Source organism: Dermatophagoides farinae, chromosome 3 (assembly GCF_024713945.1).
Source record: "Dermatophagoides farinae isolate YC_2012a chromosome 3, ASM2471394v1, whole genome shotgun sequence".
Classification (NCBI taxonomy): Eukaryota; Metazoa; Arthropoda; class Arachnida; order Sarcoptiformes; family Pyroglyphidae; genus Dermatophagoides; species Dermatophagoides farinae.
In genome coordinates, this window is record NC_134679.1 from 1,045,319 (window position 1) to 1,071,996 (window position 26,678).

At 30.6% G+C, this 26,678-nt stretch overlaps 8 protein-coding genes and 3 long non-coding RNA genes across 15 annotated transcripts in view; 8 read left to right on the plus strand and 3 right to left on the minus strand.

Annotated features, from left to right (window-relative positions):
• Mlc1 (Myosin light chain alkali) overlaps positions 1 to 20,396 on the plus strand; it is a 95,115-nt gene extending 74,719 nt beyond the window's left edge. The window contains exons 1-6 of one of the 3 annotated variants that reach the window (XM_047061855.2): positions 18,918 to 19,093; positions 19,203 to 19,269; positions 19,351 to 19,378; positions 19,612 to 19,752; positions 19,813 to 20,067; positions 20,132 to 20,396. In XM_047061855.2, coding sequence (XP_046917811.1) covers positions 19,267 to 19,269; positions 19,351 to 19,378; positions 19,612 to 19,752; positions 19,813 to 20,067; positions 20,132 to 20,187 — 483 coding nt within the window. In that variant the 5' untranslated portion in view covers positions 18,918 to 19,093; positions 19,203 to 19,266 and the 3' untranslated portion in view covers positions 20,188 to 20,396. Of the gene's footprint in view, positions 1 to 18,917; positions 19,094 to 19,202; positions 19,270 to 19,349; positions 19,379 to 19,611; positions 19,753 to 19,812; positions 20,068 to 20,131 lie in introns of those variants that run through there. The other 2 variants (XM_075729127.1, XM_075729128.1) reach the window with 2 other exon arrangements.
• LOC124498201 (uncharacterized) lies at positions 51 to 4,977 on the minus strand. Of its 2 annotated transcripts, XM_047061922.2 has the most exons (6): positions 4,630 to 4,977; positions 3,329 to 4,564; positions 2,953 to 3,273; positions 1,822 to 2,895; positions 1,072 to 1,761; positions 51 to 1,002 (listed from the first exon to the last, which is right to left on the minus strand). In XM_047061922.2, the coding sequence occupies exons 2-6, from the start codon at positions 4,479 to 4,481 to the stop codon at positions 536 to 538; spliced, it is 3,705 nt and encodes a 1,234-aa protein (XP_046917878.2). In that variant the 5' UTR covers positions 4,482 to 4,564; positions 4,630 to 4,977; the 3' UTR covers positions 51 to 535. The 2 variants fall into 2 exon arrangements, with proteins under 2 accessions (XP_046917878.2, XP_075585355.1); XM_075729240.1 differs by having other exon boundaries at positions 1,072 to 2,895; positions 4,630 to 4,971.
• Positions 8,470 to 9,551, plus strand: LOC142597420 (uncharacterized). The gene is made up of 5 exons (XR_012832149.1): positions 8,470 to 8,640; positions 8,697 to 8,721; positions 8,840 to 9,069; positions 9,144 to 9,323; positions 9,377 to 9,551. It is a non-coding gene; the product is annotated as an uncharacterized LOC142597420 (long non-coding RNA).
• LOC142597425 (uncharacterized) lies at positions 9,839 to 10,368 on the plus strand. Its single transcript, XR_012832155.1, has 3 exons — positions 9,839 to 9,945; positions 9,998 to 10,196; positions 10,249 to 10,368. It is a non-coding gene; the product is annotated as an uncharacterized LOC142597425 (long non-coding RNA).
• LOC142597359 (uncharacterized) lies at positions 10,995 to 11,402 on the plus strand. The gene is made up of 3 exons (XR_012832097.1): positions 10,995 to 11,005; positions 11,060 to 11,192; positions 11,247 to 11,402. It is a non-coding gene; the product is annotated as an uncharacterized LOC142597359 (long non-coding RNA).
• LOC124498210 (uncharacterized) lies at positions 12,129 to 14,056 on the plus strand. Of its 2 annotated transcripts, none has more exons than XM_047061933.2 (3): positions 12,129 to 12,459; positions 12,545 to 13,140; positions 13,201 to 14,056. In XM_047061933.2, exons 1-3 carry the CDS (start codon positions 12,435 to 12,437, stop codon positions 13,324 to 13,326), a joined length of 747 nt encoding a protein of 248 aa, XP_046917889.2. In that variant the 5' UTR covers positions 12,129 to 12,434; the 3' UTR covers positions 13,327 to 14,056. The 2 variants fall into 2 exon arrangements, with proteins under 2 accessions (XP_046917889.2, XP_046917890.2); XM_047061934.2 differs by having other exon boundaries at positions 12,262 to 12,389.
• On the plus strand, positions 14,190 to 15,627 carry LOC124498556 (uncharacterized). Its single transcript, XM_047062324.2, has one exon. The coding sequence runs from the start codon at positions 14,190 to 14,192 to the stop codon at positions 15,453 to 15,455; it is 1,266 nt and encodes a 421-aa protein (XP_046918280.2). The 3' UTR covers positions 15,456 to 15,627.
• On the plus strand, positions 15,627 to 17,633 carry LOC124498555 (uncharacterized). The gene is made up of 2 exons (XM_047062323.2): positions 15,627 to 17,174; positions 17,250 to 17,633. Exons 1-2 carry the CDS (start codon positions 15,627 to 15,629, stop codon positions 17,553 to 17,555), a joined length of 1,854 nt encoding a protein of 617 aa, XP_046918279.2. The 3' UTR covers positions 17,556 to 17,633.
• Positions 20,397 to 20,482: 86 nt separating the features above from the next.
• Positions 20,483 to 22,053, plus strand: LOC124498144 (KRAB-A domain-containing protein 2). The gene is made up of 2 exons (XM_047061850.2): positions 20,483 to 21,037; positions 21,096 to 22,053. The coding sequence occupies exons 1-2, from the start codon at positions 20,603 to 20,605 to the stop codon at positions 21,948 to 21,950; spliced, it is 1,290 nt and encodes a 429-aa protein (XP_046917806.1). The 5' UTR covers positions 20,483 to 20,602; the 3' UTR covers positions 21,951 to 22,053.
• On the minus strand, positions 21,980 to 23,605 carry LOC124498146 (serine hydrolase BPHL). The gene is made up of 3 exons (XM_047061854.2): positions 23,363 to 23,605; positions 23,001 to 23,208; positions 21,980 to 22,903 (listed from the first exon to the last, which is right to left on the minus strand). Exons 2-3 carry the CDS (start codon positions 23,134 to 23,136, stop codon positions 22,164 to 22,166), a joined length of 876 nt encoding a protein of 291 aa, XP_046917810.1. The 5' UTR covers positions 23,137 to 23,208; positions 23,363 to 23,605; the 3' UTR covers positions 21,980 to 22,163.
• Positions 23,606 to 24,647: 1,042 nt separating this feature from the next.
• Positions 24,648 to 26,677, minus strand: Vta1 (vesicle trafficking 1). The gene is made up of 3 exons (XM_047061853.2): positions 26,447 to 26,677; positions 25,138 to 26,256; positions 24,648 to 25,046 (listed from the first exon to the last, which is right to left on the minus strand). Exon 2 carries the CDS (start codon positions 26,245 to 26,247, stop codon positions 25,234 to 25,236), a length of 1,014 nt encoding a protein of 337 aa, XP_046917809.2. The 5' UTR covers positions 26,248 to 26,256; positions 26,447 to 26,677; the 3' UTR covers positions 24,648 to 25,046; positions 25,138 to 25,233.
• Position 26,678: the final 1 nt, after the last annotated feature.

The following is a 26,678-nucleotide window of genomic DNA, read 5'->3' on the forward strand; positions in this document are numbered from 1 at the left end:
AGCCGTTCATAAAGGCTATGACGATATATAATTTTAAAAAAAAATTTCGATTTTTTTCTTTCTCAATTTGAAAAGTTTATTAAACTTGGTAAGATTACAAAAATTCAATAATATTCGATTCTTTGTTTTTTTTTCTTTCACTTGGTTAACGAAACAAAAGCTCATAATAACAAATATAAATTATTGCAATTACTAATTCGACGATGGACAGAAAATTTTTGCGAAAAAAAAAATGAATTTTACATTATTGAATTCAATCGATTTTTTTTTTGTTTCAAAGAAAAGGCCAATATAAAATCAATGAAAAAAAACAGAAAAACAAAAAAAAAGAATAGTGACCCAAGAAGAGAAGGAAAAAAAATTCACCAATGCATTAATCAATCAATCAACGACAACAACAATTTGTTTTTAAAAATAATTAAAATATAATCACAATAATTGAAAAGAAAAACATGTAAAATGACCAAAATTGTTTGTTTGTTTTTTTTTATCGCCACCAAAAATTATTATTAACAATAAAAATTGTTTTTGTTGACTATTTTGATGTTGGATTATTAAATACATTCACATATCGTTTACGACGTAAATCACTTCGAAAGGCATTTGCTGTTGATCCAGTTGATGATGTTGATGATGATGGTGGTGGTGGTGGTATTGATGCTCCAAATGGATTCGAACCAGAAATACTGCCATTCATCATCATCATCATTGGTGGAGTATCACTGCTTGTTTTATTTGTATTTAGTTGTAACGATGGTAATGTAGGAGAATGTGGAAAATTATTATTCATCGATGTTGGTGATGTTATTGTTGAATTTGGTTCACTTTGAACACTTGAACCAACACTATTAATACCCGGTATTGGTATTTTTGGAGGAGGTGGTGGTACGCCAGCACCCATACCACCTTGATCATTTGCCGATTTATCGATCCATCTTTTACTAACTGGATCATATATTATTTGTGGATCTTTATCATCCGGTAATATCATTTGATTTTTAGCTGAAGAAATAAAAAGAATTTTTTTTTAACTGTGAAATAAAATTTCGAAATTTTTTTTATTCAACTTACGTTTTAATCGACCTAGAATGGCGCCAAGCAAACCAGTATTATTATTCGATTTACTTGGTGATGTTTTTGTCGATTCTCCGCCATTATTATTATTGTTATTATTATTGGATTCCGGTCTTTTTAATGTTTCATTTACACTATTATTCACCGGCGGTATATTATTAGTATTCTGTAGGAATTCATTATTTTCATGATTAACTTGACCATTTGGTGAAGTCTGATTATCCAATGGTGCATCGTTATTTTTAAAATATGGATCATATGATGGTATCGATGTAACATGACCATTTGTTGAAATGAAATCAAATGGAGATGTTGAATCATTCGACGATGGTGGTGGTGGTTGGAAAAAGGCTGGATATGACGGAACAGTATTTTGGTGATTTTCAGGATTTTTTTCACTCGATTCATCAGTGTTTTGAAACGACGAAGGCAAAGCTGATTGCATAGCATTCATATTGAAATTATCATTAGGTGATGATGGCGGTGAAGCTGAATCCAATGAATCGAAACTTTTTTGATGGTGAATAGAATCGGTTTCCACATGATTTGTTTGTTGTGTCGTTGTTTCCATTATAGGATTCAATGTTCTTGGAAATGTATGATTAGCTATAGTTGGTAAACTACGTCTAGGTCCTTGTTGTACCGGTCCTTGTGAAACCAATCTATTCGATTGCAATGGTAATGAATCTAATGGAGATGGACAAAAATTTAATTCGAATTTATTTTTGATATTAATTTTCTGCATACTTGAATTATCAGCAATCATGTCATTTGGATTCAATGGTTCAATTGGGGACATTGCCGATACATTCAACGAAGAGGATTTATCGATCACTGGTGTATTAGCAGTAGTAGACGTGGCCGTCATCATCATCGTAGAATGACGTCTATGATCCACATTTTGTTGCTGAGAATGTTGTTGATGTTGTTTGAAATTTTCTTGTTGATTTGAAGATAAAGACGTCGAAACCGGTGATGATTGTTGTCGGATTTGTTGTTCCGGTTTTGATAATGATGATTCAGATGTATCCAATTCAACATCTACTTCTTCATCTTCAATATCTTCAACAACATCGGTACGATCTTCATCCTCTTCGCCAGCTACATCAACATCGGCTTCAACATTATCATCATTATTATTTTCATCATTCTTAAAATCATCTTTTTGTTTAATAGCAAATAAAGGTGAATCAAATTGTCGCATTTCTCGATTTATTCGAGTGAATATTTTGTTAAATTGATATGACCAAATCTCTTGCAATAATTTCAAATCTAATTGATCATCTTCATTATTCATAATCGAATCCGGCAGCAGCCATTTTGAATATTTAGATTTTTTATCTATCAACATTTTCCATTCAAATTCAGGATCTTTAAGTTTGTTTACAATTTTCGTCAAATAACGCGATGCATTTCGTGTGAAACCAAAATCAAATAATTCAAAGGCAAACTCCAATTTTCTTAGGATCAAGCGTGGATTCAATCGTTCACCACGGAAACGAGCAAATTCAAGACATTCATTGACAAGTAAACAATCGAATCGATCATGATTGAATAATTCGTCGGGTAGAATATAATTAAAATCATCTTTCAACAATGCAATCATTAGATCAATAAGATTACGATAAGATTTATCGGCAATTTCCACTTTATCGAATTTAATATCATTAGCTAACAATATTATGAATGATTCTAATCGATCAATCTTGGCACTTGCAGTAGTTCCTGTAGCTGGTGATGGAATCATACAACCATTCTCTAATGTAGCAGAATTTAGAATATTTGTCGCAATTTGTAAAAGATGAGTATAAAATACATAGACTGAAACAATAAAAAAAAATGTTATATGAAATTCAAATGTAAGAAAAAAAAACTTACGAGGATCTTCCGTAGACAAAGTAGTGGTGATAAATTTCTTGATTGTTGAAATCATCAAATTATTATCCACAACTTGGCCAAGATTTGTATTTGACGATGAAGATAGAAACGATAGTAGATATGATAGAGCCAATGCATGATCAAAAAGACCATTATTTTGAGCAAATGTAATCGCTACACGACGTTGACCACGCATCAATAATTGTCGAAGATGTGAAAGTAAATCACGATAATAATCTTTGGTCACCGCTTCACTACCACCTGATTGTGATAATTTTTCCGAATCATCACCATTTGGTTGTACAAGTTCATATAATAATTCTAAAATAAAAACGCTAATTTAGTATTTTACATTCAATTTGAAAAAAATTCTTACCCGAAAGATCTAATCCAGATAATGTACCATTTTGTCTAAACAACATTGTTATTACTTTCAATATTAATTTCAATTCATAATTCATTGTTGAATCATTTAATTGTTTTACACGAATCCAATCCAATGATAATTGTGAATCTTCGAATGGTAATAATGTAGCATTTGGATCATCATTACTTGAATATAATAGCAATGATTGTAAATGTAGATTAGGATAACATTGTTCAATAAAAACTTCTTGCAGGCCATAAAGACCGACATTTGAATTTGGTTCAACCACAATTAATTGATTATCATGCTGTGAAAATACACAAGGTGTATGGAATTGATTATATTTAAATGGGGCAATCTTTTTCTGATTCTGTATCTGTTGTTGATGTTTATGAAATGCAACCAGCCTTTGATAATATTCCCGATAATATTGTGAATAATATTGGCTAACATATTCATTTGGATTTGTTATTCCAGCCACAGCCATCGATGTCAATTGCTGTTGTTGTTGTTGATGATGATTTGGCTGTGAATGCGATGGTGATAAAATCTGATTTGTCATTGCTGGTGCAAATGATTGCGGTTGTCCTGCATTGCCTGGCCATTGAACTGATGTTGGTGCTAACGAACCAATATTCGGATGATTAGAAGTGGGTGAAACTATTAATCCAGCATTTTGATTTATTTGTGGTTGTTGTTGTTGTTGCTGCTGCTGCTGTTGTTGTTGTTGGAAATTAAAACCAAATGCAGCAGCCGCAGCAGCAGATGCTGATATTTGATAATGATAACTAAGATTTGGTGGTAAACTTGTCGGTTGCTGCTGTGAAGTTGGCTGATGATAATTGGCTTGCTGTTGTAATGACCATGATACTGGTCCATTACCGGTAGTATTTGGATAGTTATGATATCCTTGCTGTTGTTGCTGTTGATGATGTGATAATTGTGGATATTGTCCAGGTATCTGATATGAATTTTGTATTGTTGATGGAATGTTTGACGTTAATGAACTAGGACCAGCACTTGATACTTGTGGATAGAAACCACTATAAATACTACCAAGGTTTACTGAATCAACACTTGGTGGCCGTGATGGTTGTTGAGACATATGATGATTAGTTTGATACGATTGATAGTTATGATGATGATGAGAATTTGAATCCATCAATGAGTCTATATAACCGAATGATTTCAATTACCGTTTGAGTTGTAAACCAGAGAAAACAAAAATTGAACTAAATCCTAAATCTTTACCAGCAAAAAAAAAAAGACTATTAATTTGAGAAAAAAAAACAAAACACAAAAAAACTTACATGAAAGACAAGATTTTGTTTTGTTTTGCTATAAACTTTTTTTTCGAATAATAAAAAACTTTGTTTCCAGAAGAATTTTTAGACCAAATCGATGTGTTTTTCAGTTTTCAAAGATGATGATGATGATGATTATTGTTACGACACAATAAATAAAATAAAGAGATAAATTATCATTATCATTTCATATTATAATCGAATCGAATAAAATTATCATTTGCAAATGGATTTAGAACGAAAAAAGAGTGAGGACTTTGCAAAACAAATCATCAGGTTAGCTGACGTGTTGGCCAACAAACATACACACACACAGCTCAATTAATGATGATGATGACGACGACGACGACGACGACTACGAATAAGAAGGTTTTTGAATACACTCTCGCAAATCGACCAGCTTTTTTACGAAGGAGAGGCACATGCAAAAAAATTGGCAATGCCGCTACCAATTCTGGTGATGATGTTGCATGCGAGATTTTTCCGATTTGTACTTTAAAAATAAATCAACGAACTTGCAATCTATGAAAATGTTGAATTTTTTGTCATTTCGATTGTTTCGATTGTTTTCACAAAACATATGTGAATTTGGACATAGAAATTATTTAAATGAAATGAAAAATAATAAAAGTTGTTAATGCCGAATATTATCATTGATGAATCCGATTATGAAAAAGACACTTAAGATCGTCAATAAAAAAAATCTATTCAGATTGTAAATCGAAATTAAATCTCAATTCCGTACATCTTAAATCTGGCAAACACAATCGGATGGGGTCGATCAATTTGTTCTCAATGCAAAATGTTTATCATCGAAAATCCAAATTTCAACATTAATATCATAATTCAAATCAAATAATGATGAATTATAAAAGTTGTCGGTGTGGAATATTATCATGCATGAATTCGATCATGACAACCAATCAATATTGTTGATGAGATGTCGGTCAACGACGATTGCAATTTGAAAGTTATCAACGAAATTCCTATCATCGATATTTGGATAATGGTTATCATAATTATTATTATCGTTTTATTCTGGATAATGATTATTATTGCTTTCGAAATAATAATCGCTCGAACCATTCACACGATCGAAGGGATATTTGAATTGCGATTAAAATCCGTATTCTTTATACATTGGACGAAATGATCACGAATGGATAAAATTTCAGATCACATTCCACCAATAAATTTATTCTTGTTACAGGAAATATTATAAATTCGTTTTGTTTACAGATACTAATTGCAATGTGTTGAAGTTGAGTTATTAACAACAATCATACAGTTATAGTTATAATTGAATTTAAGATCATTTATTTATTTATTAACAAAACGAAAAACCCTTATTCCGTTATAAATATAAGGGTAATAAGAAAAATTACAAAATAAATTATAAGACAAAAAGAAAAACAATCATTGAACAATTAATTTGGAATAAATAGAATTAACGAAAACCAAAAATAAAGGCATAGTAATACCTTGGAGGAAAGCAGACATATCAACATTAGTAGAATCAAAATTGGCATCAATCATAGAACGGAATCTCTCCAAATGGAAAGCAGGGCACTCGAGCAACAAATGCAACAAGGACTGCATCGATGAGGAGCAAAATGAACAATCAGAATTATTCAGGCCAAAACGGGATAGGTATTCGCCAAAATTTCCGTGATTCGAAACGAATTGCGTTAAAATGAAATTTAGCACAATAAAATTCCATATTGCCATCATTAATTCCGTGGACATCAAAAGAGGTGATCAAAGCCGGATGAATTGTATCAGCATATTTTAATGGTAATTGATAAGAACCAAACATCAAAGAAGGATAATTTTTAGCATCAAAAACTTCACACCAAAACTGAATTTTCAAATCGATCGGAACAATATTAGCAATCACCAAAGATGCTTCCAACGATACAGTTCGATACGCTCGAATCATACCAACGGCAAAGCGACGTTGTAAACTCAGTAATCGGTTCCGCTTTGTAACATTGCATAAAACACTTCTCCACACAGGACAAGCGTAAAGTATCCTTGGTTCAACAGTTTGAAGATAAACTGTACGTAGCACATCATAAGAAAGACCCCATCTGGAACCAAATTTACGTTTGATAAAATTATAAATTTTTAGTGCCTTAGATTCAACAAAATCAACAAAATCAATATGACCATTCCAAGTAAGCTTTGAATCAATAACCAAACCAAGAATTTTCATACTGGACACCAAACTTAACAAATGGCCATTCATAGTAATTTGTGGCAAATTAAATTTACGGCGTTTTGTAATAAGCATACACTTCGTTTTAACAGGATTAAAGACCAGATCATTATAAGTACCCCAATCTGAAATCATTGCCAAAACATTGTTGGTCAAAGTTGCACAAATTTCAATATCACGATGTTCACAAATTAGTAAACAATCATCTGCATAAGCTTTAATAAATCATCCAATAAAACATTCCACAATAATGGTGAAATCTTCCCACCTTGTGGAGTTCCACCAGTAGCAATTTTAGAAGACGTATGATCTATCAATGGCAATTCAACCAAATGATCACGAAAGTAATCAACAATAATAGCATAAATATTTGGCGGAACAGAAAAACTTCTCAAGTTTCCAAGAATAATATATCTAGCGGCATCAAAAGTTAAATTCCAGCGATGTCCATTCTATGAATTGAATGAATTGTATCAGCATACTTTAGAGCCAATTCCGCATATTGTTGAGGTAAAAAACCAAACTGCCTGGATGATAAACAGTGATTCATGACAAGAAAATGCTGTATTGATGCATTGTAATAAACAAACTTGTCAAACTTGGAACAAATTAATTATTTTTTAATGAATGTTATAACCTGATTAATGTTTCTAATTGATTGTAATTTAGTATTTAAACCCATCCCAAATTATCATTATCCATCGAGTATCTGGGATCTATGATCTACGTATACTTGATCAATAAAGCTTTATATTTCAATAGTGTCCAATCCTCAACCATAGCTGCGAACGTATTATCATCGATACAATCATTACGATGATGTCGAGATCATCGTAAATTATTACATATATATGATCTTAAATTAACATATTGACATTCCTAACCGGCCCAAACTTTGGCACAGACATATTGTCCGGTCACTGCTTTGGGCCCATGGATTCACCTTATAAAACAACGAATCATGAATTTCATCTTGATTGATAAAAGGAGATCCATGGGTTCAAAGTGGTTGGCCGGACTCGCCGACATAATGGGTCCACGATTTTTCAATTATGCTTGTGACCATCAATCAAAAAACTATTGCGACAATCATCATCTTTTTCAATCCCGCTGAAGTTCATTTTTACGAAGAAAAGGAATTTTCGTTTAATCAACTGAAGCAATCGACGGACTGGGAGAAGTCATAAAAATCGATTGATCGACCATTATGTCAATCTTATTACTCCATCACAAAATTTGGATATGGATTTCCGATGTACGTTGTCATCATCGTTATTTATGGGTAGATTTCAACATTTATAATGTCAATTGCCATCGTTATATCGTTTCTATCCAATATAATTCATTTTCATTTTTGTTTCATTGTTATATTGATCTTCATCCTTATAATTTTGACATATAAAAGTTTTGTTTATTGAGATTCGTTGATTTATTTATATTTACTTATAAAAAAAAAATAAAATAAATTGAAGAATTTCAAAATAAAATAAAAATATTTATAAATCAAACTTAAAAAAATTTCAAATCAATATGCAAAAAATGCGTAACAACCTTTATGAACGGCAACGAGTGCACCGAATCCCGCGCAAATGATTCGAACAAGTGATTTGACCGTTTCGTTTTCGAGTTCGAAATTTTGCTTGCATGTGCAAATTTTAATTTCGTGAATTTTGACTTCGTAAATTCATATTCAAGAAAGACTCAAATTAAATGATGAATCATGGCAATATTCATCAATTTTTTTCAACTGTTGGAATCGGATAATCAAACCGATCAACTTGATTTATTTCTAAAGTTAAGTAAGAACAAAAATTTAATAAATTTCAACCGAATTTCCATTTTTGTTTCAATTTAGACAACCACTTTTCAAGGCTGGAAAGGTATTGTTTTATCATCATCTTTCCTAATAACCTCATAGAACATAATGAAACCTGTTCCAATTTTGATAAATGAATAATCAAAAATTTATTCTAAATGACTGATCGATGATCATATCAGGGTCACATTGAGACTTAATTGACGACCATTTCAATGAAACGAATTAAACAAAGGCTTGAAACTTCAAATTGATTCGAATGCTTTAACGACTAAATCAATTGATAAAGACCTAATCAATCGATGATCATTTTTACCGAAAAACTACAACGGCGAATTCTGGCCATTCTCATTGTTGGTGCCCCGAAAAAAACCCTCATTGTTTCCTATGAGCATAACATTTCGTTAGCAAGGTAATCTAGCATTTCTTAATTGAGTTTTAGAATTTTGATTACCGAATTTGAGCAATTTAATTCCCTTGCCCAAGATTCATTTATATTGGCCGAAATCATCGAAATTGACAGTCAAAGAAAAAGTATTTATTTTCTCAAAGTTTATATTGAACGAATAATGGCTCTTTATCCAATCGGTGAATTACATTCCATCAATCTACTCTTCTAACTTGATCCAATTTATCACGACCGAGTAGAATTATTGTGAACACGAGGTAAGTTATGTAAATACCGGATTTTTTTTTGATATTTTTCATTTTTCAATCAGTGCCTCATTCATCGTTCATCATTGCTCGCATGAAGATGAATCATTTCTAATTTTCGTCGTTCTGGTTAATGGATCTGGATATTCAAATGAATCTTTTTCAAGCTCAAATGATGGTAAATTTCTTTATTTTAACAACAACCCTTCTAATTCTCATTTTTCAATCTGAGCAATGAACTTTGACAAACCATGCCAATTCGGAAGATATGAATTTGAAAATTGTCATGAATTTTTACCGAAAGACTTTGAAAGGCAACATTAACAACTTTCGTAAGGAAATTCTTAAGAATTAAAATTATTGATTGGCGACCAAGTACAATCATTGTCAACACGAAAATCAATCAATAGGATGGATTCAATTTTCATCGTTTTGATCAATGGTTCGAATGAATCTTCAATTGATGGTAATCAATTTATTTTCAACAACACTTATTCTTTTTCTTATTTTCTTATCCTCCCGAAGATAATTGAAAATTCAAAATCAATTGATCGAATTTCAGTCAACTCGGATTATCAATCGATTATTCATTGAAAATCCACACTCGCAAATTTTAGCCATTCCCGATTTTTCAGTAAGTATAACATTTCGTTAAAAGCTTCAATCTGACATTTTTTATAATTGAGTTTCAGAAACTTGATTACCAAATTTGAAAAATATGATTTCTTGACTCAAGATTCGCTGAATGAAATACCTCGAGATTGTTACGAAGAAAAAACTCGTGAAATAATTAATATTGAGCCATTATAATCAAGTGTTTCCCATCAATATTCTTATCTATCAATCATTCCGATTTCTCATAATGATAATTGTTGTCAACAAAAGGTCAGTTATGGTAATACATGATTTTTTGCATATTATTCTTCATTTTTTTCAGGTTTTTAGTCAAAACTGAAGATGTAAAATTATCATCACGAAATTTAAAGGCATGTTTCGAACTTGGTCTTTTTTGAACGTTTTGATTCAACGATGCTACTTTTCAAGACAGAGATGAACATTTTGACTTGGCCACTTTGACTTATTCACTTGATTGATTTTTGTACCAATCGACTTTTCATCAAAATGCTCATCTCTGTCTCGAAATGTTCAATCAATGAATCATAATTATTGATTGACGATCAAGTTCAATCTTTGCCACATTCATCCGTCACACACATTGGCTACATGAAAATAAATCATTTCGATGGATTCGAATTCTCATCGCTCTGGGAATAATGAAAATCATAGATGAGCACAAATTGAATTTTCATCAACTCATATTCTAATTACCATTTCTTTTGTTAGACATTAACAAGTGCACGATCGCCGAATGATCAATCAGTCAAAGTCAATCTGGCCATCTCAACTTTTCTTCATCATCATTTACCAGAATATGGATAACCGAGTGAAGACCCTTGAAATAAATGTAAATTATTCAATTTTTATCAATTCCGATTCTAATTATCTTTTCCATTCACAGGCATCCATTGGATTATCCAAATTCTCTGGCTTCATTTTATAATTTATCTCAAAAATTCGACCGTTTCATCAATTTGTGGCTTTTAATTTGGCTTTTAATTTGTGTCAGAGAATTGTCATGATTTTGATCATAAAATTTCAACGTGACTTATTCTAATTCTCATGCTGGATTAATGGTAAATGATTGAATTTTTATCAACTCAGATTCTAATTACAATTCTTTTTCTTAGACATCAATAAATGTTCCTGCAAGATCGCCGAATCATCAATAAGTCAATCTGGCCATTTGTCTGACCATCTCCACTTTTCATCACCATCATTTCTGAGGATATGGATAATCGAATGGAGATTCTCGAAATAAATGTAAATTATTGAATTTCTATTAATTCTGATTCTAATTATCTTTTTCATTCGCAGGCCTCGATTGGATTATCAGAATTCAGATGATATTTTGGTAGCCAGCACCAATGAAAATGAACATAAAGAGCATCTTAAAATGGTTTTCGACCGATTACAACAAAACGGTATCACAATCAATGTAAACAAATGCAAATTACATTGATTGTACCTCAAAATTCGACCGTTTTATCAATTTGAAACTTTTAATTTAATTTCCGGATTTATTCCGAAAATCAATAAAACAATCGTTTAATGAAACAATCAAAAAAAAATCTGCATACTATCGATTGTCATGAAAGTCACGTGATTTGTTGAAACTAAAAACAATCGAAAAAAATTGCGATACCATCGGCTAAGTCGCCCAAAGCGACTCACCTGATTTTTTGAGAATTCTGACCGTTCATTTCTATGCTTCCAACATTGTTACTTTGGCTGTACAAATTTTCTCTCATTTTTTTCGTAACTATTTTCTATGCTTCTTGTTCACTCCTCAGTTTCGAGGGTGTACGATGAAAAAAAACTTTTCGGTAGAAGCACAGGATAATGGTAGTGAAATGGAAAAAACAAAAAAAAAACAACATATCGATTGTATCGATATTTAAAATTACGAGAATCTTATTTTTTTTTGTTTTTAAATGATGCGCGCGCTTTATGTTTTCATTTCCTTCGTGTTTTTTCCTTCTCTCTCTCTCTCTCTATCATTCGGGTAATATTGTTCCAGAATAAAAAAATAAAAATAAAAATTCCGATCATCGGTCTGATCATCAGCTGTGCATACCAGCTGCTTATATAGAAATGGCAACGCTGTATAGGAATTGGTGGTATATATTGTCGTTTCATTTCTTCCATTTGATTCTTTCTTTCCTTCATTTTTTTTTACGCATTGAATGCTGTGTGTTACAAATCTTGATTTTTTTTTCGTTTTTTTTTTTGTTTCGCATCTTGTTCACTGGGCTAGTCGTTTCATTTGATTAGCTGTGTGTTACATTTTTTTTTGCTTGCAAGTCAAGTTCAATTGGAGGTTTAATATAAACACCATCATCATCATCATCATCACCATCATCGTCAATAAATTGGTCTGATGATATTAAAAATCATTTTCATTCCACAGTGTTTCAGTCATTTGAATCAATTCATCAAATATTGTTCTGGTTGTAAATTGTAAGTTTTTCTTTTTGCACTATTGATCGTTAATGGCTGCTGTATATGCGGGATATGACTTCCGATAAAGGTGATTTGTTTTCTTCTTCTTCTTCAACGAAAAAAAAAAAAATTTAATTGAATTCAATTTTTTATCTTCTGATTATCATTATTAGTGAATTCAATTAAAAATCAATTGTATACTACAACATCATTAACAATGTCTGCCGATGTTCCATCACAACAACAACAACAGCAACCACCACCACCGTATTCATCATTATATCCACCAACAATAACAACAACATCACCTTATGGACCAATACCAATGACATCTGCTGCTGCAACATTTGCACCATTCTATCATCAGAATGGTAGTATTACAACATCGGGACCACCACCGCCACCACCACAATTACCCCCACATATGATTGGAACACAATTAATGGCAACACATCCATCAACAATTGGACCTCATCATCATCAAATGTATGGAACAATTGGTCCAAATAATTATATACCAGCTACAGCTCAACCATACGGTCTGTATCAAACGGCAGTGATACCAACAGCATATGGACCAATGATTGCTCCAATTCAATTTCCACCAATGACAAATGCTGCTGCTGCTGCTGCAGCGGCAGCCTCAATGATGATACCAACTACGAATACAACAGCAGCAGCCGCAACAACCGATCCATATTTTGATCCACGAAATCAACATCATCATTCTCGTGCATTCGAAATCGAGATGGCCAGACAAACTATTCCGGTAATTATATAATGAAATTTTTAGTTTTTTATTATTATTATTATTTATTTTCATCACCAGATTCCACCATTTGGACATATTCCACCAGTAGTACCATCGGGAAATATGGCATTAATGTATGGTGCAATGGGAAATGGAAATGGTACAATGTTGGTATCGAAACCATTGAAAAAACCATTCTATTAAAAAAAAATTATCAGAAAAATTAATCAATCGTGGTTATAAAAATGTGCAATAGCAAATTTATTCTTATCTTTCAACATACACACTAACATTAAGCAATTATCCATCATTGATTCTGAATCCTTGATCACAGAACAGAAGAAGAAAACGTTGGAAAAAAAAGACATAAACATCGAAAATTATTATTTTCTTGTTAGATCCAAATGATATTCAGTATTTTTTTTTTCGCGCACACACACATTTTGATTTTATTATTATTAAGTTTTTATTTTCATCGTTTTTTTTTGTTGTTGAGCAATTTCATCATTTTTTTTTCTCTCTCGTCATTCGATTTGATAACTTCCAGTTTTTTGTTGTTGTGATTAATTTTTTTTTCTCGACAATTTGATCGATTATCAAGATTTACGACGACAACAACAACAACAACAATCGATCAGATAAACAGATTCAGATCAAGTAAACAAGACAAAAAAAAATTACTCAAAATTGGACCATACATCCAACAAACATCAAAGTGTTACACATAAAAAAAAAGAATTTCCATTATATTTACAAGCAATTATTTTGAATTCTTTTTCACTTTCTAGATGATGATGATTTTTTTTGCGTACAAGAAGAAGTCATCATCGCTATTTATTTCGAAAAAAAAAGAGAGAAACCTATATTATATTATCTATTTATTAATAATGATGATGATTATACCGATAAAATAAAAATTTTCAAAAAAAAAAAATTTTTTTTGTCACGTTATATATGAATATATTCAATGTTAAGATTTTTGTTTGTTTTTTTTCTTCTTTGATTCGAAAAAAAAAATTGTTCCATCAATATTGACAAAAACAACAACGACAACAACAACAACAACAATGGGTAAACATAAAAAACAAAAACAAATTGAAGATGATCATGTTGAAATTGTGATGCTAAAACAAGAACCAGATTCAGACGAACAATGTGATGAAACTTTAAATGAAAAGAAAAATAAGAAAATGAATAAACATTGTGATAATGAAATTGATGAATCCAATCATCGATTACAAAACGATGATGATGACGATGATGATCGATTGTCGGATGATTTACCATCACTTAAAGATGGTGTACAAATGGATTCAACATTAATTTCTGATGAACAATTACATCGTTTGATACCAAAATTACGAAAACCTAATGATAATGATAAAGAATTATTACAACAATATAATTTATCTATTCAAAATGGACGATTTACTCGGCAAGAAAATACCATTCTTCGTCGTAATTGGCAACGTTATCTAAATGATTATAATGTGCCTAATAAATCTCTATTACTTGGACATTTTCAATATGAACGTTCAAAAGATGGTGAACAAAAAATTAAAAAAACATATCGAAAATTTGCTAATGAAACACAATTATGGCTACGGTTGGCTAAAGATCTTCCTAATCGTACGATATTTCAGATATATTGTCGTGCTCGGTTCCTATTGTCGGATTTGAAAATAGCAAAAGATTTATCTGAAAACGATCGTCAAATCATATTGGATCTATATCGTACACATGGTGATCATTATACAAGTTTCTGTGAAGAATATGGCTACAATCCAAAATGTGCAAGAGAAATTATTCGTCATGCAATCAAATCCAATGGTGTTGAATTGAATCATGGTGAATGGAGTTTGGAAGAGGTGAAAAAGTTAAAAAAAGTTGTTCTTAAATTAATGAAAAGACTAAATCTTCAAACATATGATGGTATTCCATGGAGTCTTGTGTCTAGAAAACTTCATCGTTCCGATATACAATGTCGACAGAAATTTTTCAGCAAATCAACATTATTCACAGTGATTTCACAACCACAAATCGATGATTGGAATGAAAAATTGGATATAGCTAAATTTATTGCTTTATTGAAACATTTAAATTTTTCTGATCATAATATGATCGATTGGGATTATATAAAGGAAAAATTTTCCAGTGATTATTTCAATATTCTATTACGTAAATGGCGTGAAATGCGTGTACGTATACCTGATCATCAACAATTGTCGTTACATCAGATCCTTGAACATTTATATAAAACACGTGTATTGAAACATTTTGGTCATGATCCAAAGAAAATGAAAGAAATCGACAATTTCATCAATTCATCATAAATTAAAATAATTCATTTTTTCTATTTATACAAAAATCCACTATTTTCACTCAAATTGTGTTTACTATGTTTTTTGCGATGCGCCATGCATTTTCATGTGTTGAATTGAATTTTTAAAAAATCATATTTTTTTTCTCATCTGATTAAAAAATCAACCTGATTCCTTTTATCAATGTTGTTGAATATAAGTAATTCAATTCGTTTTCATGAATTAATATGTTGTAGACAGATTCTGTATCAACCGAAACAATTACTTCGATCTGTTCGATCCACATTGATTCGTTCTAGCGTCAATCCAACGATTGAACATGATGAAAATGAAAATTCGCAAATTCTTGATAAAGAATCTGATTACAATTATCTTGGAATAAATCCAAAAGAAGATTCATTCACAATTCATGGTGATTATGTTCGTAATGATCACATGAAATATCGTGAACAAATTGCCCAGAAATATAAACCATTATTTCGGCCTAAACAAAAATATGTGGATGATATTCGAAAAAAATTGGGTGTTTTAAATGTTCGTTTTGATTCAGAAAATCAAGCACAATTTCATGGTGAATTTGAAAAACGTGATGAATTAGTTTTCAAAACTATGGATGATGTTGTCAATCATATTGGCAGAAATCATGTTGAATTTAATGAACCAGTACAGAAGAAATTGGTTAAAAAAATGGAAATAGATTTTGTTCCATTTGACACCGAAAATGGTTGCAAAACAACCGAACGAAAACGATCAACGAGAAATAATGATTCGATTCAATTTCGTTATGCAAAAGAATTATCATCAGAATTTAATGGGAAAATTTCCACTGCAAACAATCAAAACAATGACCATGTTGATGATGATTGGATTACATATGAACAAACGAAACGTGAATCACCGAAAAAAGAAAAACCAGAACCATCAAAATCGGAAAAAATTATGGCTGTAAAATTTGAACCATTCAACAAAGAGGAAGGTGTCATCATTAAACCAAAAAGTATTTCCGGATATGAATATCTAAAACAAATTCGTCATGGAAAACGTGAACCAAAATTAGTGAAAGAATTTGATGAAATGAAAAATATGATTCCAAAAGAGAAACTTGATACAAAAGGTTATCGAGTATTGACGAATCAGGTACCAGATTTTTCTCATTTAACCAACGATGAAGTATTGAAAATGCTTGAAGCACAAATTTTATTCAACGATGAAGATATTGTTGCATTGAATAAACCATATGGTATCGCTATTCATGGTGCATTTGGTTCCACAATAAAAAATTCAAAAATTTCTAGTCATCGAATTAATTCAAAATTTCATCATGTAATACATCTTGGTTATTTTCTACCAAAATTAGCTGAACATCTTAATTGTACGAAATTATACACTGTTCATCGTTTAGATCGTGATACAACCGGTGTATTATTATTGACGAAAACTCAAGAAAAAGCTAATCAATTGAATCAATTATTTAAGAAACAAAAAATAATGAAAAAATATTATTGTATAACGAAAAATAAACCCGATAAACCAGAAGGAATTATTGATATTCCAATCGAATTAGGTTATATTAAATCATCATCAGATGGTGTTGACAGAAAACGTGAACGAATGGTATTATGTCCAGAACCAGTACAAGGAATTCGTTTACAACGAAATTGGCGTACAGCACGTAAAGCCATTACACATTATAAAATTCGATCCGATCATGGAAATGCAGCCTTAATTGAAGTAAGTGATGTGTGATTTTCAAATCCCAAAATCTGTGCTAATCATTTTTTTTTTGATTTGTAAATTCATCATTAGGTTACACCCGAAACCGGTATACGACATCAGATTCGTGTTCATCTTGGTTTCGGTCTACGTTGTCCAATACTTGGTGATCATAAATATTCCAATCTGGATAGTCTATCACCACAACGATTACCATCGGACATATTGATGGCATTGAAAATACGTCAATCAAAATCACGTACAATTCCAATGCATTTACATGCATCATTAATAATGATACCAGAATTGGGTAAAAATGGCCAAAACATATTCATACGTGCACCATTACCGTATCATTTTCAACAGAATATGCGTTCATTAAAATTACGATTAAATTAGCGATAGAATATATTCTATTTTAATGTTTTTTATTTAAAACAAAAATGTGTAATTAAATAAATAAGAAACTTTAACTCTTTGAATTTCAACAATTGAATTAACCTTGTGTGGAGGCCCATTGATGGTGATTACCCAATTAAGCTAAAAATTCAAATAATCTTTTGTCATTTTCTTCATTGAATTATTATTCACTGTCTAAATAAAGAATTTTTTTTCCCATTGGGCGTTGATGATTATGATGCCAGATCATCGTCATCATCATCATCATCATCATCATCATCGTGTAGGAGGATTTCATTGTGTGTGTGTTATAAATGCATCAACACACGCACACACACACCGTTTTTTACAATTTAGAATCTGGGCTAGGTGAATATCAAGTGCAACTTATACACAAGCAAAAAATGAAAACCTTGTGAGATTCTTCATTGCAAGACATGTGTGCGTGTGTTTATATTAAACACCCGACACATCAAATGATTTTGATGATGATGAAAAATTTTTGAATAAAAGCCAATCTATAGTATTCTTGTGTTTTTATCTCTAGAAAGATATATCTTGTGTATGTGTGTGTGTGTTTATTGTTCAAGTTTTTTTTCTCGTAAACTTTTCGGAACAGCAAAAAGAAAAAAAAACAGATTCTTTTTTATTCTGCTGAAGGGCAAAAGTAAAAAAAAAAGAATTTGTCTCTCTCTCTCTCTCCATTGTTCAGTCGATTTAATTATTGTTAATTTAGCCGATTGTGAATAAGAAAACGAGTAAAAAAAACTGAATAATTATTCTGAGGCTAAATAATATTTTGAAATTCGATGAGTGGTTGTTGTTACTGCCACCATCGAATAGAATCATCATCAATGGAGCGAATGGGTTCAAAACAACGGAATAGAAAAAGTTGATGAAAAAAATAAAGCAAATGTGTTGTTTTTACCATCTATTAAAATTACCAGTCGGTATTTCATTAAGAGAAAAAAAAATTCTTTGAAAAGAACAAAAATTTCATTCCTCTAGAAAATCTAGATTCAATTCATTCTTGAAAGAAGCTAGTGACTATTTTAGGTCAATTAGACATTCTGATGGCAGCAGCAAATCGGATAGCTAATATTGTTGTTGTTGTTGTATGAAACGGAATTTTCTATTATTAGAATCATATCATCATCAGCATCATTTCGACAACAGAAAACAACATGATGATGTTGATTTTGAATATGGCAATGAATAACGCCTACTTTGTTTTTTTTCTTCAAACATTACGCCAAACTATGCCACACCAAATGATTATGGAAATAATTTTCTTTCTTTTTTTTTTTTTTTTTTTTTTTTTGATGAATCTTTTGAATTTTCTGTGATCGGAATTTTCTTCTCACTTTTTTCATTCAAGAATTTTTCATCAAGAATCCACTGCCAGTGTCTGTTTGCCTGTCTATCGTATCATCACTGTTTGGAGATTGGTGTGTTTGGTGAAATTTTTTTATATTTCTGGTTTTTGATTGAAGAAATTTTTTTCTTGTTTCGTCCATTGATCAACTCATTCATTTGAGGTAGAGCAATTTTTTTTTTAATTGATTTATCATTTATTGATTCATTGATGAAAATTTGTGAACTTTGAATTTTTTTTCATTGCTTCGATATTTTTTTTTCTTCACACAGTATTTTCTTGTTGTTTAATTCATTCGAATTTTTATTCATCTGAACAAAAAAAAAAAAAAAAATAATGGTAAGCATTTTTTTTTTGAAATTATTTAATTCAAAATTCTCACTCAATGTTATTGGGGGGGCTGATGTCCAACAATTTTAGGCTGATTTAAGACCACCAGAAGTTGAAAGTAAGTTTTAAATTGATTTTTTTTTTGTCATTCGAATTTGCTTTTGCCTTTTTCAATTACCATTACCATTAAAGGTGATTGTTGTTGTTGTTGTTAAAATAGTTGTTGATGAAAATGATTCGAATCGAATGCCAAGAATAATTAAGCGTAGGCGAGCTTATGACCTATTTTTAACTGATATTTGAATTTTGTTTCAAACAAAAAAAAATTTTGTTTTCTTTTTTCATCAACAGAGGCTCGTCTTCATTTTGATATCTATGATTTCGATGGCCAAAGCAAAGTTGATTATCATTATTTGGGCGATCTGTTGAGATCATTAGATCTTCGACCTACCCAAGATTCAGTGGCGAAAAATGGCTGGGAAAAGAAAAAAGGTATGTTAATAATTGTTTACAATTCGAAATAATGATAAAATGATGGCTTTTTATTTTTAGGTCAGAAATTCATGACATTCGAAGAATTTCTTCCAATTTATAGCCAAGTAAAGAAAGATAAAGATTGTGGTGCATTCGAAGATTTGGTTGAAGGTTTAAAAGTTTATGATAAAGCTGAAAATGGTACCATGATGGAAGCAGAATTGGCCCATGTTTTATTGTCATTGGGTGAAAAATTGACCGATGCTGAAGTGGAAGAAATTATTAAAACATGTGGTGGTGGCTGTGATGATGAAGGATTCATGAAATATGAAAGTATGTTTTTTTCAGAATTCTGATTTCAATGAGATTAATTTATTGTTTTTTAAAATTTATTTAGCGTTCATCAAAAATGTCATGGCAGGTCCGTTCCCAGAAGAGGCAGGAAAATCATAATCAAACTAAAAAAAAACAAACAATAACAATATCAAACAGACAGACACCCAAACAAACACAAATATCAACGAAAACAAAAAGCACAAATTCTAGAACAACAATCAAATTGATAACCACAATCAAATTAATTAATGGCAAAAAAAATCATTTGTAAACACCAATTTGTGCCTTTTACAATAAAATTCTAATTTATTTATTGGAAAAAAAAATTTTAAAATTTTTTTGAATTGATTGAATCATCCTTTTTGGAAAAAATTCAAAAGGCTAATTTAATAGTTGGATCGAAATAGTTTTGGATCGAATCTATTGATTAAAAATATACGCGTTGTTTTTTTTATCATTCTTTTTTCCGGTTTTTTTCCCTGTCAAACACATGGCTAACTATTATTTCGAAACAGATCAAATGAAATAAAAAATGGCAAATTCCAAACAAATTCGTCGTGATCATTTTAATCAAGAATTACAAAATTTATTGGAACAAAAAACTAAAAGTAATTTATTCACTAAAGAACATCATGATGAATTGATTCGTGAATACATCGATGCGAATAGAAAACTGGCTACAACACGAAGTCCACAGGAAATTCGTTTGTTGAATAAATTTGATCTACTACGTTTGGAAGGTACCAAACGTTTGGTTAAACGTGGTAGCAAATTTTTTGGTACCAGATTTTTTGTTCATTCAGGTGAATTATTTCGAATATTCGAAAAAGCTCATCATGAATTGAATCATGCTAGCGCCAAGAAAATGTTTGATTATCTTCGATCTACATACATGAACATTACGATGGAATCTATTACACTCTATATTCAAACTTGTGAATTTTGTCAAACGAAAAAGAGTCTAAAGGTAATGAATTGCAAATTGATTAACTTTTTCTAATATATTCATTTTCAACATTCAAAAGGGATTTGATTCACGACAATTCTCTAAATGGTTGATTGGTTTTGTCGACATGTCCAATTCTAGTGATGGTGATTATCGATACATTTTAAAATATCAAGATGTTTGTACGAAATTTTGTATTTTTAAACCACTGAAAGGAAACGATGTCGAACAAGTTGCGGAAAATCTTCGAGAAATATTCGGATGGTTAGGTGCTCCTCAAATTCTTGGCTATGAAGGTGATCGTGAATTCGTTGAAAACGTAAAAGAAAAATTGAAAGAATTTTATAATGATCTCAAAATAATCACTGGTAAAGAAGAAGAATCTTGCCAAAATTCTGAATGGAAAAATGAACTCAAAAAATTGCTGACCACATTGTGTAAGAATCGAAAAACCGATTCCTGGGCCAAAGTAATACCGGAATTACAATTCATGTTGAACACTATTGAAGATCATGATCAATGTACACCATACGAACGTTTCTTTGGACGTAAACCGAATTTCGGTTTGAATATTGCTTTACCGAAAAATTTCAAAACAGAAGATTTAATTGAAGAAAAATTGGAACAATTTTGTCGTCAATATTTGAATACAAATTCAAATTCTAGTAAAAAACCATCAACATCATTCAATGATTCTGCCATATTATCCGATGATTCGGATGCTCATGTTGGCAATAGTGATTCAGACACTGATGAAAGTGAAGAAACATTTCCAAATCTACATCGTTCAATGTCTGTGGTGGTTTGTCATTGTAAAACTGGTTGTACAACCAAAAGATGTTCATGTTTGGCTGCCAATTCAAAATGTAGTAGTTTTTGTCATAGACAAGAAAAATATTGTGAAAATAGAACAATAATAGATGATGATGAATAGATGGAATTATGAATTTTGCAATCATTAAATTGATATCGATATGAAATTTTATTGATTAAAATTATGTTTGATTATTAAATGTGAATATATATGTGTGTTTGAAAACTTTGAAAGTTTTTTTTCTTGTTTTGTTTATTTTTAAAAGAGCATTTTTTTGTTTCATTTATTAACTCTTTTTTTTGGATTAAACAAATTCTTACCAAAATGGTTGAATCAATAGAAATCACCTGAATCTTCAAAGAATTGATCAATAAGTTGTCGAAATTCCATTGTATGTGTTTGATGAAGATTATGTTTTGCATCAGGAAAACGTCTCAATGTACAATTGGCAATACGTTCCTGACAATATAATGGTTGTTCCAATGGAATCAATGCATCTTTGTCACCATGTATAATCAATACTGGACAACGAATACGTCCCAAACCATTCATTAGATCATTGTGTATAGCAAAACGAAGATCTTTCAATTCAGGTTTTGCTGCATTTACGGCCATAATTGTGGCCTGTAAATCACGACACCAATTACAATGATTATCCCAAAGTTGTTGTAACAATTCTGGTCCATAAATTTCTTCATAATTACCGCGCATTTTTTTGTCCCAGGTTTCAATTTTTTGTGTTTTCAAAAATGGTAAAATATTCGTCTTATTAGCGAACACATAGATACCGCTTGCAGCAACAGCTTGAACTTTTGATGGTTGTAATATTGCCAATAGTATTGCAACTTTTGCACCATCTGACCAACCAAGTACTGAATAGCTATGATAATTCAAATGATCCATCAATTGCATACAACATTTGACATCATTATCATAAACATCCAAGCCATATGGTCGTTTTGGTGGACGTGATTTACCCCAACCAGGTAATTCAACAGCAATGAATGTATAGCGATTAAAATCGAATGCCAATGGTCCAGTTAATTGTACGTAGAAATCTGATTTAGCCGTTCCTGTGTGTGTGTGTGTGTGAATGTGAGAGGAGAAAAAAATTTTTTTGATAAAATGCCAATGAAATTGACCAAATAAAAAACAAACAAACAAACAAACCTAATGCTCCTGGAATAAGCAATACAATTGTTGGACCATGGCCAAATTTTTGCCAATGTATTGGAAATCCATTTATGTCTACAGATCCTTCATCATCAGGCACAAGATCGGGTTTTTTTCCTGTTGCTTCATTCATTACGTCAAGATGAAATGATTGAAAATAAATGATATATACAGTCACCAGAAAAAAAGGATATTAATTTCGAAACTAAAATTGGAAAAAAAAAATCCAGATCCAGAACGAAATATTATGAATGATGGACGAAAAATGAGACCGTAGAAAAAAAAGAAAAGATAAAAAGACAAAAAGAGAAAAAGAAAATGAAGAAAAAAAAATGTAGAGAAAACAAAAATTTATTTACCAGCACACAACTCGTAAATCGGCAATGACAAGATGCGGATAATAACGGGATGACGATGTTTATTTTTTTTTATCTTTTTTGGTGAGAAAGATAAGAAAGAGAAATAACCAGTTCAAAGTGAGAGTTTGTTGAAAGAAAAAAAAAAGATTGAAGAATTTATCTTTCGTTTGTACATTTCGTTATTTTTGTGCTGGTCAATCAGGCTTTTTTTTGTTCGTGTAATCATGATAAACAGGATTTTTTTTCCTACTGATTATATAAATGATTATCATCATTATTCATTACACAGAAAGAAAGAAAGAAAGAGAAATTGCAACCAAAAAAAAAAAAACACATTCTTAATACAGGAATTCCAAGTCCTTAAGTATTACATTTATCTTTGGCATGAGAATCATGACGAATGATGAGATAATAATAATAATAAAAAAATTTTTTATATCTGTAAACAAAAATAATAACGACCAGTTAAACTTGTTTTTTTTATATTTTTATTTTTATTTTTTACTTGTATCATACCCGATAATTATTTTGTTGTTGTTGTTGTTATGTGTGTTTTTTTTTTCTTCTTGGTGGTGGTGGTGGTGGCGGTGTGGTGATGATGGAAACTTTTAAAGAAAAAAAAAATAAAATTATTTTGAAATCTTTTCACACAAGGTAACCAAATGGCACACGCACACACACACACACACACATATGTTGTGTCCAAAAACCAAAAATTCGAACGAGATTGATTTTCGTTTATCCACAAATAATGTATATAATAATTCACCGGTTCATTGGAGCGTTTCATTCATTTCAATTAATTAATTGATTTGGGACATATAATTATAGTTTCCAAGGGCCAGAAAATTTTTTTTTCTTTTTTTTCAATAAATAAAATAATTATTATTATTGTGAAGAAAAAAAAATCAATGACTTTTTAATCAATAACATATATAGAGACAATACCAAAAAAACAAAAACAAAAATCATTTTCATCAACTCTTGAAGGTTTTCCAATGTTCTTGTTGTTGTCGCTGTTGTTGTTGTTGCTTAACCACTTTATTGATGATTTTCTCGTTAACAAAAAAAAACTACATATTATCCACTTTGTTTCCGTTTTTTTTTATTTATTTATTTTATTTATGACGTTGACACACAAAAAGTGCAAGTACAACATATATAAATCAAATTGATTGATTGATTATAATCAGGATTATGTCACATATTGGATTGAATTGAATTTTTTTTTTTTTTGCCATTTCATACACACATGGTGTTTCCATTAATTTTCAAAAAAAAAAATGAAACAAAATAAAAAAAAAATTTTATTTGAAAAAAACAAAAAATTTTTGTTAACAGTAGCTGTAGTTAGTGTATGTATTATGATCATCATTTTTCGAAATATTAAATTGGTTATTTTTGCACTTGTCCACCACCACCACCACCCAATGAATGACCACAAGCAGCGTATTTATATGAAAAACAATTAAGGCCAAGTGATGATGATGATGATGAAAATTTATTGTTTTTTTTTTTGATGGGAAACGGAAATCATCATTTGATGAAGGAAAAAGGCATCAATTTTGAAATTCTAAATTTGATTTTTCATCATCATCATCATCATGATGTTTTTCTCTGTTGTTCATTTGTAAGACAGGTAATTATTTGAGATTTGGGTTGCTTAAGTGATGATGTTGATGACCTATTTCCAAATTTAGAAAAAAAAGAGATAAAAAAATAGAAAATTAATGAATCACAAAAATAACATGTTCAAGTATTTTGAATGAATTTACCAGAATTATTCGAATATATTCTCGCTCTTTGTACTATTGGAAATGGATTTTTTTTTTTTTTTTTTTTTTTTGATTTATAAGTTGTTGATGGTCATTTCATTTTCTTGCACGTTTATAAAGCAATTCTAATGTTTGTTTTAATGTTTCCACTGCTGTCAATAGATCATTGGCACGTATTGCATACAATGCACTTTCACATAATAATTCAGCACGTTTTGAATCTGATTCAGAAAGCTGTAATGAAGCTAATTCTTGTGCCAATTGTTTTTGACGATCATCATGAGGTTTTGATCCTGCGTTTGTTGGTGTTGCACGTGGTGCTGGTGTAGGATACTGGATTGATGATGATGATGATGGTGATGGTTCAATAGGATTAATCGGTTCATTAGAATGAACATTATTATAATCATTAGAACCAGGAGAAAATCCAATGTTTGATGGATAAGGCAATGTATTGCTCGTTGATGATGTTGATGTACCACCAGATGGATATGGACATGATGATTCATGATGTTGTTCATTATTATCACCAAGCGATCCATCACTACCACCACCACCACCACCACCACCAATATCATTATCTTCAGGTTTGGGTGTTGGATTTTCATCTTGTTCTTTTTTCTTTTTAAAACATTCAACAGCACGCCATTTACAGAATTTAATTCGTTTCAAATTCTCTTCATCATCACGAACAAATACGGTGTACATTTGAAATATGTTTGATGCCGATAAATAAAGTTTATATGCAAGATCATATTTTTCCATTAATTCTTCATTTTCTTCAGCTTTTTCCACCAATTTATTACCATATTCTTCTATAAATTTTTGTGCTTCTTTTTCATCCAAGAATAATCTATCACCAGTACTAGAACGTGATTTTTTCTCCATTTCTAAACATGACATTATTTCCAATAAAAATTTACGAAAATCATCACTTGGTTTTGTTTGATTTTTTAATGCAGCTTCAACCACATAACATAATGTCCAATATGTTATGATTGGATTCTGTACAAAACAATCACGTGCTAATTTCATGAATGGTAAATATTGTTTATAAATTGGTTTGGTTGTCGATTGTTTCAAAAATGCGTCCAATGTTTGTTGATCCATTTTGGATTTCTGTAACAACAAAAAAAAATGATTAAAAAATTGCATATGCACGAAATCTACGAATACAATATAATGACAAATTATTTCAATGACAATCAAAATAAAATGATTGCCAACGCCTTAAATTTTTTTTTTTGGTTTATTTCAACATTTGATGCAATGATCGATTACGTGTTGATTCGAAAAATAATCATCTTACTTTTTTTTATCTACAATAAACTTTGAATAGATAGAGATTTTTGTTCCAAAATTTTACTGTTCAAAAATTAAAACATCTGATGATGATGATGAATCAAATCTGGAAAATCACCGATGAAACAAAAACAAAAAACGAAAAAAAAAATTTTTTGCTTAAGAATAAACAGTTATGTTATGTTATGTTATATATATTCACAGTGAGACGTCTATTTTCACCTGAATAGTTCGATGGA